Source organism: Rhamphochromis sp. 'chilingali' (assembly GCF_963969265.1).
Source record: "Rhamphochromis sp. 'chilingali' genome assembly, chromosome: 18".
NCBI classification, from domain to species: domain Eukaryota; kingdom Metazoa; phylum Chordata; class Actinopteri; order Cichliformes; family Cichlidae; genus Rhamphochromis; species Rhamphochromis sp. 'chilingali'.
This window is the reverse complement of record NC_137945.1, coordinates 4,809,575-4,821,817: the sequence shown is the minus strand read 5'-3', so window position 1 is coordinate 4,821,817 and position 12,243 is coordinate 4,809,575. Positions and strand designations below refer to the sequence as shown.

Here is a 12,243-nt window from a genome sequence, read left to right as displayed (position 1 = left end):
CATTGGGAATCACCATCTGGAACAGTGACAGACTTTGGCATCATAACTTTCCGAATTAGATTTGATGGATATTCAGCAGGTGAACGCAGTAATGGACAGTCACGTGTCTTTATTCCTGCTGCTTGTCTAAACTGGCAACAGTTTGCAGACACAGTCATCACAACAACTTACTAAAGTGGTAACATGTTGTTCTACCGCCCCCTGGTGGACATAAAACATCCATTATACCAGTGACAAACCAGTATTACCTGTTAATGCAAAGTTAGCCATTGTGGGAAATTTCCGCTTTCTGACACAAAAGGAAATGCAGCAATTTAATAAACTCTTCATGCATGCTTCTCCAAAATAAAATAGCTTTGTACAAGTCTATAATTTCCTAATAGTTTCCTGGAAATAGTGACACGTTGTATGAATTGATCTCAATAACTGGAGTCTTTCTAAAAGTCAACCAATGAAAATAATTTATTACATCTAGAAAAATGTTCCCAATTACACACAAGTAATAAATAAATATTTATTATTATTTAAATCCCCCAATCACCAAGTTACAGTAGTGGTTTCCAGAAAATTATTATTAGGAAATTAGAAACCAGCAACATAGAGCTATATCAGTACAGCTGGTATAAACGTAGGTCACTTGAGGCTTAAGTCATGCAGAATCCACAGTATGAGGAATGTGTGTTAACATCAGCATACAGTCCGTCATCTTTGGCACGTTTGATTTCCTGTTTGACATAAATATTAAAAGCAGCCACATGAGACAAGTTTAAAAGGAAAACATGTGCAGAGACGCCCGACAGCTCGATCCGGCTCTTCATCCCCGCCTCTGCTCTGCTGGATTTAACGATTTAGTGTCTTTTGAAAGCAGAAGAGTCAGAGCTGGACGTTGCATAGTGTTGTTAGAGAACGGAGGCTCAAGCTGTACTTAAAAAACAAACAAAAAAGGTAGAGTAATAGCTTCACGGTGACAGGGGAATTTCATTTTTTCCTGTAAACACGAGGCCTAGATTTTCAGGCACTGTAGAGTCCATCACTCCCTCTGTTGCTGGTTTGTACGCCCATGTCTGTTGCTTCTGTTCAGAAGCAACCTGTGTGCACATATGAGCTCTGGGAAGCTGTGGAGTCTCTCTCAGTCTTTGAACATTGTAAGGTTAGGTTCATAGATGTTACATCTGGAGGTGACGTTTACAAGGCTGTAAACAAAACTGCTGTATGTCTGTAACAAAGAGTCAATTCTGGTTTTTGGAGCTACTAAACACAGAAAGTAACACACACCAAAGAGCCACAACATTTAGGTCTGTCCACCTTCTGTCATAAATCAGATGGTGGATAGTCATGTTAAACATGGCTGAGCCCAAAACTCACACTGCTCCAAACCCTCCGTTTATAAAAATGTTTCCACTATTGGCTCTGTATGATGTCACAAAGTGGGGACAGTCATGATGTGGTCACCCCAGGCTGTGAGAACAGAAGTCCTGGCAGTTTAAATGAATAACATTTGTAATTTTGATGCAATTAAAGATTCTGCCCCAGGGCCCTGGTATGTATCACGATTTCTGCAGACCAAGCTCATGCACATCTACATGCTACCACCCGTTGCAACAGCAGTGGTCTCCTCCACAAAGCAAAAACTGCCCAGGACTTGAGGTCCATGCCCGACCCTAATGACTGTCCTTTAATAATGTGGGCTGCATTGATTGCTCTGCCTGCTCTGGCTCATCCTGCTGATGGTCGACCAGATTTTAGTGGAGTTTAGAAGTTTTGGCCTCTAGGTGGAGATCGTGTTCCCGGGAAGGTTTTGCGTCATGTTTCATCATGCTGGGACGAGACCGCTGCTGTCAGGGAGTGTTGGTAACATAAAAGGGTGTATGCATTTAGTCTGCAACTATCTTTTGATGGGATGCCAGGACTCAAAGCTTCTCAGCAAAGCACTGTTTTTTCACAAGATGTGATTCACCTGTCAGAAGGTTTAATGTTGTGGCTGCTTGATGTATGTTCAGGTGTGGTCTCGTATATTCGTTTAGAAACTGGAGCTTATTAGAGTTTTTTCAGATTAGTGTAACTCAAACAAATGTGGGTTTGAACAAACACACAAAAGCCTGGTTGGACAAAATTTGGGGAACTGACCGCATTTTAGTTCCTGCTTTATTGACATGAGTATCCAGAAATATTTCTGCCTTAAGGGCAGACATTCCTCTAAAGCTGCAGCTTAAAGCTCATCACAGTAATTAGTAGGTGTTTCTAAATAATCTCCGATTTCTGTGATTTCCTTGTGTGACACAACCATTTTAAACGGTTTTGACCACACCTGTTTTCCTGTGGCACGCCTGTTGAGGCTGCCAGGTAATCTATTTAAATCACATAAATTGCCTGTTGTCAATACATTTATTTATCATTTAAACTTCATGTATGATTTTATCTATGATTACTTCATTTTTCCAGTCTCTGCTCTCTGTGAACATGTCAGCATTTTTGACATTGGTCTGTGTGTTTGTGGAGAGTCTAAATCCAAATACTCATCACTGAGAACTCCTCATGTTGCCATGATCAGATTACAGTTTAAAAGTAAATGTCTCCTGAGAGTCTCAACTCAGGGAGATGCTGTCTTCTTAACATGCAATCATGAGCTATAATCTATGATGTGAAACAGAGATCATAACATTTAAAAAGCTCCAGCATGACCTCATCTGTTTTTGGTCAGAGCCCCGTCAGACCTCCAGAATGGCGTCAGAGTGTTTTCTATCCACCTTCCACTCAACGAACACAGACGTGCCCCCTCTGCCTCAGGTCCAGACCTCCATGGGCACCATAGCCTCCTTGGAGCCGATGGGTGGAAGCAGGTTTTGTTCAGACAGGAACTGAAGAGGAAACTGAACGAGGAAGCCACGGATCTTCTTCAGCTCCTCCTGAGCCCGAGCCGGGTCCTCCTTGTCCAGGCCGGCCTTGGCCAGGTAGCCCTCCAACTCCATTATGTTACGGACGTCGCTGGATGGCAGACAGCGGAAAACCTGGAGGAGCAGGAGAGAAACAGGAGCTTGGAGCAATTTTTTCATGTCATTATTCAGGATCTATGACTGATTATGTAGTTATAGTATTCCTCCATGACTGTGTGACAGCAAGTGGAAAAGTTCAGCTTTACCTTCAGCTGATATGCTTGTAGTTTTAATATTGACTAAATCATCCATTAAATAATAGAAAACTCATGTAAAAAATATATTTTAGAAAAAGAAAGAAAAAGTTGAGCTGAATACAAAGGAGTACACTCACTCGCTGGTAGATGGAGGCGTTGCGAGCGCTGGTGGACATCCAGACCTCCTTGTAGAAGTGATCGCTGATTGGATCCGAAACATCGATGGTGGGATCTGTGTAAGTGCCGAGGATCGTCCTGATGGACACAGGAGGAGGGTGAGACACACAAAGATATACTGAACAATATAATAAGTAAAAACAGAGCAACAACCTGCTTTAAAATCTTTACATTTCATCATAACATTAAACAACCAAGAGACTTAAAGGGTAGAAAATGAATATAATAGTCATACAAAAATTACACATTTACTTCGAGACAAACTTTAAAAGAATTTAAAAGGCAAATAAGGACTATGTATAAAAATGGATACAATATAGCATAACTTAAAGCTTAAAGGCTGCACTTCAGTCACATCTGGATTGTTTAATTTCATGGATTGAACCACATATTAAGAAGCAGTGACTGTGTGGATGTTTGCACTATCACACCTCTTTATCTGTTCTCTGGTTTCTTTTTTTCTTTTTGAAAGACAACAATGTAACTAACTAATCAGGATCTAGATGTCAGTATGGATGCAGAAACTCAAGTCGTGCGTGATGTGAAGGGAAATTTCCAAACTGGCAGAGGTGTGCAGTCTGAGACTGTTTGAAAGTCTGAGAAGTTTGAAATCTGCACCCAGTGAGAGGTGGTGAAGAGCAGAATCCATGTCAGAAAACAAGGAGGTTAAGAGAGCAGTAATGCACTAATATTAAATGAATCTGAAAGAAGGGTTTTGCCTCAAACACGCTCCTTCAGGCTGGGACTGAACCTCCCATTCTTTCACCACGTTAGCGTTGGACAGCTGATTTGAGAATGTATGTTTCCAGTTATCATCATCATTAAATAATCAGTGTTTCTGTCAAATAAGCCTTTCTAATGTGTAATTGCACATTTTTCAGTACTTGAAGCACTCGAGCCGGAGCTGCAGGGCGTATTTTCCCGCCTTGTACGGCTCTCCGCCCATCACCGAGTCCACCATCTCCGAGTCCTCCACGATCACCGCCACCTCACTGTCCCGCTTTCCCAGCATGCTCCGGTCGTTGATGTTGGCAGAACCTGAAGAAACCGAGGATCAAACCAGGCGTCAGGGGACAGAAAGCACCAGCAGGGGGCGCTGCAACACTGGATTTTAGACTGTTTAGGTTTCTGCTGTTCAGGCTGTTTGCAGCTCTCTCACAGCCAGTTTGAGTGTACTGGAGGTTTTCACTTCACTTTATGTTAGAATCACATCCTAATCATAAGACCTGCAGCTAAACAAATACATTTCACTAAAACTACCACGAGACACTAAAAGACTTAATTACAATTAATTCAACAGGAGAGTTTTTGTTAAATAAAAGTTTACTTTTACTTTCTTGTGCTAATTCAGCTTTTTAGGGAAATGTTTTTCTTTTAAACTTGTCTTTGTGGGTGTGGGCAAAATAAAAGCACCAACTTTCCATTTAAAAACCGAGAAAAACGCATTTATTCCTAAATTTACTTACGATGCAAACAGCAACAAAACAGTCAAGACATCAGCAACATATCCTGACAGTATTATAGGATGCTGACACTGTTCAGTGGTCAAGAGTTACTGCCAACTATCACCTAAGCTTAGAGATGATTCACAGAAAAGAGATCTTGAGATGAAGTTTGGAGGAGGAAGTTCTGCTCCCTCAGATTATCTCTTTATTCTGGCCGAGTATTTTTGTTATTTTAACCATCACTTCCCCACTTTGTCAACCAATATTTATAATACTGATGTCACCACATTATCAGATAATTCTGCCTTTGAAATCTACTGTACTAACTCTCCTCCCCATCACCACCACATCCGTCCGGGTGTCAACGACTCTCAGATTATCCGTACACAACACTCTGGGCCTTTCTTATGAAAACATCTGAGAAACTCAATCATTGCCTCCCAAATTAACCCATCAGTCTCATTTTATATCTCGATATATAAAAAAGTGGCTTTAGATGACACCACTTGTGGCCACAAGTGGTGCCCTCCCACAGTGGGTTTAAAACCTGAACTAAAACCTCGAGATTTTAATTCAAGCGCCTGAAACTCTGAAACTGTCCACAGTAAGAAGGTAACATTTTTAAACGGCATCATTTAATATTAAAACAAACAAACAAAAATGTAATACCCTGCGTTTGGTTGTTTACATGAAATGATCCTGATGATTTTATAACACACAAACCAAGAAGTCAAATCTAAGGAATCCACTTCAGTAATTTCCTTAGATTCACTCATTTTTGTCTTTTACTTCAAACATTTATTTGCAAAAATAAGAAAACTTATTGTCTTTTACAGCTACTATGACATCAGTGATCAAAATAATGTATAAATTATACTATTTATTGGAAATTCTGTAATTCTGAATTAAATTATTAAAACTCTTATAGCAATTTCCAAATAAAACCAGAGTTGTGGAAGCACGCGTCTTTAAATGAACTTATAAACCGAATAGATCATCAGCTTCCTGTAAAGCACAGCATCTTCCACTAATCTGCACAAAAGACAAACTCTCATCAGAAACAGGTGTTTGATTTCATCTCTCTCCATCTTTGAAAACAGTCTTATCTTGTGGAAACTGAGTCGTGACTTTGTTTTGAACCATTTTAAAAACATCTAAAATCTTCTGACACGTCTCACTCTGCAGCTCTCATTTCTCGCTTCTCTATTATACATGTTCAGGGTGGAATTTAATTCCTATACTCAGTTGAAGCTGCTCACCGATGACGACGGTGTTGTCGTCCGCGATGAGCATCTTGCTGTGGACATAGATGAGCTCAGTGACGAGCTTCCCCTCCAGATCAGTGTGAGTCCTCAGACCAGCGATGGAGATGTAGTTTATCCAGTTATCTCCCACTGCAAGCAAACACCACACAGTTACAATCACATCAGTATTTTAGCTGTTTGGGGGTTTTGATCATTGAAATTGTATAGAAAGAGCAGAAAATCCACACCGTCACCTAGTGTTTGCTCATAAGGAACTGACTGATGCGCTTCTCTGGCTAATACTATCGATTATTTATCTTACAATATAAAAGTGTGAGTTGGTGATATACAAATGAAACCGAAGTGAGCGAGGGAACTACGAATAAAATGTTCAAACCGACTCAGGTAAGAGCTTCATTGCTACAACTACAATTTACAGGAAAACATTGCTGAAGTTACTGTAACTGTAACAATCTACACTGTAACTGGAATCCCATTTTAACACTGCGCTGCAATGACTTGAATGGCATGGACGGTGTCATTTTAGGGATAAAAGGAGTTTCTGGTTACTACACAAGTTAGGACGTAGATTTCCCGCAGAAGTATAAACCAAGCTTTAGGCATTACTGCACAAATATACACGATAAACAGGATTTGAGATTAAAAGTCTATCTAAGATTCAGCTGACTGTAAATAAACTGCTTTTTTCAGAACTAATTTATTAACTTAACCCTACATATGTTAAAGGCTGTGACACAATGATGGAAAATACAGTGCATACAGTGCAAAGAGAGCTCATAGTCCCAACCAGAGCGGCTACGTGACACCCTGTAACCATCAGGGTGTTGCAGTTAGTGCTGACTTACTCTCTTTCTTGAGCTGGGAAATGATGGAGTGGTCTCCTCTGTTCATGGTCCTGCAGGGACAGAGAGACAGAGGAGGATTAGCAGCAAGTCCACATTCCACACAACACAAGGCTCTGTGTGTGTCAGCATGTTTGAACAGGAAGCGCTGCCTGTTTACTCAAGAATGTGGGCGAGAAAAAAATGCTTCAACAAAAAAAGGAACGGAGTGAAGGCACACAGCACCCACACACACGGCAGATCTAACAGGTGTGTGTGTTAAAAGGTAAGGTGTGGCAGTGGTTTAACGTGGCTCATTCTTTGTTACTTACAAACACACACACACCTGTAGTTGAAGTGCATGACAGCCTGGATGGCGCTGCCGCCTCCAGTGTTGATGTCTCCTTCAAAGCCCGGCAACAGTGGCGTCACCACATAAACACGATACGTTTTACCCGCCCTAAAAATCACACATAGAAAATCACAACATTTCAGTGTATTTATGAAGCTTTTCACAATATTTTAGACTCGTTTGTCTTTATTTGATGACATCCAATGATTGGCAGCTTTTCCCTCAACTGCAGAGTTCGCTACCAGGCTTGACACTTCAGGTGGTGATTAAACATCCATCAACTGTCCATCCGTTTGGCAACCTTATCCAAGATGCCATCAAACAAAGATCAGTGCCTCCAGGACCAGAACATCCGAAATATCCAATAGTTTGGTAGAGGGTTATATTCGCGCTTCACTCATTAAAGGCTATTTTAACGAGCTCAGTAACTTGAGAGGAGGAAGAGGTACTTCAGTCCTTCTAAACATGACTATAAAATCAAAACAATCCTCTAAATAACTGTACAACAACAAGCAGTCTGTGAATTTTCCAGAATGGACATTGTTCTTGTGCACAACTTTGACTTTGAGCCCAGGAAGTTGGTGCAAAAACGGATGTGAAGCATAAACTCAGATAAAAACGTATCTATGCGGGTAAAAAAACCCCACATCTGCTATAGTGTAAATAAAAAGATTTGATTAAGAATTTGAACTTCAGAGTGTGGCCATTTTAAAGATCTTTAAATGAATTATGCATTAATTATGCTACACATGTTTTCCTGCGTATGCATCCACTAAAGCTGGAAGGTTCATCAAAAACCCATCCTGGACTGTTTATAAACTGAAGCCACAGAGACGTCGGGGCAGGTTTGTGTTTCTGCAGGATAGAATAAACTTCCCGCCAGCAAAACATCACAGAGAGGAGAACCAAAAGGAAAGTATCCAAAGAGCTCTTTGACTGTGTCAGACCGAGTTCATCTGTTAAACATGTGGAAGGTACACAGAGCAACACAAACACTGTGTTTCTAGGAAATAATGTCACAATAAACCAGAGCGAGTGTCGAGTCCATTGGAGTGTTTTTACTCTAAACACACAGCAGCCACACAAACATCGACAAACTGTGTGTTCTTTCAGCGTTACGCTGTGTGCGTGTGCATCTGTGTTTTACCTGTACGCACGAATGATGCGCTCTGCAATCGCGTCTCCTATCTGGTTGAAAACATATTTGTTGTCGGCACAGCTGATGAAGAACTGATTCTGGGAGATAAAAACAGAAACATTCTTATATCCTGTACAAAGGTCACAAATATTTTCTGCACAGTGAAGAAAAGCGAAGTGCTCCTATGGATATCAAAGCTTCATGCTGCATACGCAGACCTGATTCTGCAAGAACATGAAGCCAAAATAAGGCTGAAGCTTTAAAAATCAAGTTGGTATCTTTCTATGTTGCAGCGTTTAGAAACAATTTCTACTTTTGTTGTTATACTTCTACTACAGGAAGGTGTTATATGTGTAAAAATGAAAACCTCTATGTAGATGAAGTGCTGGCTGTTCTTGATGACGTGAACGTAGGCATTGTGGATGGACTCTTCATGGTATTTGATGCCAGCAGACCAATCTGAAGCTGAGCGCAGGATCTGAGGGAACACAGATTAGCGATGGGAATAAGTCACAGACTCTGTTTCCTGTCACTCAGAGGAAACTTCGCAGACAAGATTTATTACCTTTTTATGTTTATTTCAGCTTTTACAAAAAAGTTGGAAACTGTTCCTTGTGAACATGTTTCTATATTTGGTTATCAGCTAGTTGGCATTCCCATTTATTCCCATATTTTGATTTTATTCTGCTCAATTTTTCCATGCTGAATAACCTGATGTGGGTTAGCAAATAAATTACAAACAAATAACTATGTAGAAAATTTATAACATTTTTAACATTCCTTTTTTATGTTTTGGGAACCTCTGAACTGTATCTCAGATGATGTTTTGTTGATTTGATTTCAGTGTGATCTTCAGCAGGTATTTTGCAGTTGAACGTGAAGCAGCTGGAATGAGAGTCAGCACCTCCAAGTCTGACCTTGTACAGTTTCCAAGTACGAGGTCTTGGTTCTCTGCCAGAAAACAGTGGATTTCTACCTCTGAGTTGGGGAAGAACCCCAAGCAAGGACAATAAAGATCTTATTCACAACTGATGTGATCCTAAACTGACCACAAGACAATGCAGTCAAACTCTACGAAGGTTATTTGATATGAATCACTGAATATTATCTTCATGGAAATGAAAGGATGTGTGTGCAAAAGGAATCGTGTACAATTGTACGATCTACTGTACAATATGAAGCGCCTTGAGGCGACTGCTGTTGTGATTTGGCGCTATATACATAAAACTGAATTGACTTGAATAGAAACATAATTGGACCTAAGGCAGAGCTCTGGGGGACGCCACGTCAGTTCAAGTGGCAAAGTTCTGGCCTAATAATTATAAAGCTCCTGTCTGAAAAGTGAGAAACCGGCTGATCCGGACACAACAAACTACATAATAATGTATATTACAGTATATAAACCAATGTTTGTAGCTTCAACTTTTTACAATTAATGTAAAACTAATTAATTCACCGAAGATTAAGGCACATAACTGACACCAGATGACTATTAGCTAAGCCAGCAAAAATAACAACAACCCCAAAATAGCCTACTTGGGGGTTAGTACCTCTACTAACCTGTACTTTGGTGGGGATGCAGTTGGGGACTTGGTATCGCTGTTCTCCAGCAGTGGTGTGAGACTTGGGCAGCAGATATGGGTATGACAGGGAGCGGTACTTTGGCTTCACAAGCTGGTAATGCAACAGAAAAGAGATCTCATCAACTTTTTCTTCTACAGTCATGAAAATCAAGCAGACTTTGTTTAGTGCAAGTCAGTTCAACCAGGGATCACATAATTTTTGATCACAACTTTCCCAGTTCTGTCATTTTTATTCAGACTGAAGCAGCAGCAGCATGACCCCCAACCTTAGTGAAATTCCACCGCTGGATGAAGTGTCTGGCCACATCCCGAGCTGCTTTCCCATGAACCACTGAGGCGATGTCATGCCAAGGCATTCTGGGAGTTTTGTGCCTGTCTATGAAATCTAAAGAAGCAGAAACAGGAAGTTCAGACCTAAAGAAAAGCATCCTGCATCAAGAGTGAGACCATCAATGATGTGCTTACCATCGAAAGGCTTATCTAGCTGAATCCAGTCCTTGTGCACAAAGTTGCAGTAGTCTTTCCCGTGCCAGAATCGCGTGTTCCCATGCAACTCTCTGACCCCCGCAGGCTCATTTTGCACTGGGTCAGAGGCTAAAAAACAATTGATATTGATCAATTATCTATCATCAAAAGAAGACAATGAACTATTCTTATAAAAGCTATTTCAGTGAGTTCACCCAACCTGGGGAGTTCATTTTTGACCAGTTCTTATTATACTTATTTGAAACCATTATATGGTCAATATACAATGATAACAACGGTCTCTTCTTTGAGCATTTCAGTTTTCCTGATGTTGCACCTGTGCTGTTTAAACAACGCACCATTTTCATGGTGGGATTTTCAAAGATACTGCTGCTGACAAAAATACACATCCAAGCACACACCACAGTTAAACTGTATATCAGAGATGGATGGAGTCAGCACGGTACGTGAGATTTATTGTCCAAAGTGATACAAATAAGGACCATATTTTAATAGTGGCCGTGGATCAATAGAGGCCATAAACTGATCTGGAAAGTGTTTACTGAGGTCATAGATCAAATGAAAAGTACACTTTCATACAATCAAACAAAAAAAAAGCCTGCCATTTAAAAATAGGTTTAATACCTTTACATGAGCATTGGCTTTTTATTAAATTATTAAATGTTGTTTATGTAGCGCCAATTAACAACAACAGTTCTTTCCAAGCTCCTTAGACAACAGTCACCTGAAGTCGTTTTATACATTTTTATGTGGGATAAAGATCCCACAAGTTGGACATGGACTCTTTTAACAAGCATGTAATCATTACATTAAAAAATAAAACCACCTAATTTAACACACATATCTCTTTAGGCCTAAACTGACAGTGCCAATAACACACATTCAGACACAGCAATAGATGATGTTTTTAATACTAAATGTGTTAGTCTAATGTGGTTGTATGGGGTCTGCACAGCTATTAAGGATCAAATCAGCTTCTAAATGGTTTTTCTCCCTCTGCTTGCTTCTTACAGTCTTTGAGGCTCAGGACCAGCACAGCACACATTACATCAAACTCTTACTTATCAAACTGAGTCTAGAAAAGCAGTTGCTGGACAGAGAGACATAACCTGAGTGGGAAGTATTTTGGTTTTCCAATATATTAGTAATTGTCAGTGACAATTGCTAATAACTGCAACTGTAATTATACTGCAGATCAACCTGTTTTACTTCTTGTTTCATTTGTTCTTTGCTTTGGGGAACTTGTTTCTTTATTGATCGTTTCCTGCCTTCTGATATTAGAGTTGCGTTATGACTGCACTATGCAGTCACTGATGAGTTAATTCCACAAGACATCCTGTGTAAGTAAATACAAACAACGACAGCTTAATCTGCATTTCTTGAAAAATCATATCGCACAAACTTAGTTTAGAGCAGAGGTGTCTACACCAGAGGCCTGATAATGAACTAATCACTGGATTCAGGTGTGTTGACTCTGGGTGAGATCTAAAACCTGCAGGACACCGGCCCTCGAGGCCTGGAGTTACCCAGCCCTGGTTTAGAGGGTCCACACTGTCTGCACAATATATAATGAAGTCTGCAAGTTTTTGAACAGTTAAATTTGCTTTGTGTCCAAATTATTATACAAATAATCACAATGAAAAGTTCTTGAACATAGCTCTTTTTAAAAATATGCTTTCCTGACATTAATGTGTGTTGGGTGGTGGTCAGGGCTATCCAGACTGACAGGTGGGACATTGAATGTCGCCTCTCCGGTGGGGAGGGAGCCTGAGATTGTCTACTTTGAGGTCTGTTCTACAGCAAATGCAGGAAAAAAATGTTTAAGAAAGCAAATGAGTTCTTTTTG

The 12,243-nt window shown here is 40.2% G+C and overlaps 1 protein-coding gene across 4 annotated transcripts in view; it reads right to left on the bottom strand.

Moving 5' to 3' along the window:
- Nucleotides 1-1,178: 1,178 nt before the first annotated feature.
- The window catches only part of LOC308385766 (phospholipase D1-like), a 49,857-nt gene continuing 38,792 nt past the window's right edge, over nt 1,179-12,243 (bottom strand). For all 4 annotated transcript variants that reach the window (XM_080864888.1, XM_080864891.1, XM_080864890.1 and 1 more), the window contains exons 16-26: nt 10,377-10,505; nt 10,178-10,296; nt 9,889-10,002; nt 8,696-8,806; nt 8,338-8,426; nt 7,185-7,298; nt 6,863-6,912; nt 6,012-6,146; nt 4,192-4,345; nt 3,268-3,385; nt 1,179-3,008 (exon numbers count right to left, since the gene is read on the bottom strand). In XM_080864888.1, the coding sequence (XP_080721014.1) occupies nt 2,784-3,008; nt 3,268-3,385; nt 4,192-4,345; nt 6,012-6,146; nt 6,863-6,912; nt 7,185-7,298; nt 8,338-8,426; nt 8,696-8,806; nt 9,889-10,002; nt 10,178-10,296; nt 10,377-10,505 (1,358 nt within the window). In that variant the 3' untranslated portion in view covers nt 1,179-2,783. The remainder of the gene's footprint in view (nt 3,009-3,267; nt 3,386-4,191; nt 4,346-6,011; nt 6,147-6,862; nt 6,913-7,184; nt 7,299-8,337; nt 8,427-8,695; nt 8,807-9,888; nt 10,003-10,177; nt 10,297-10,376; nt 10,506-12,243) is intronic.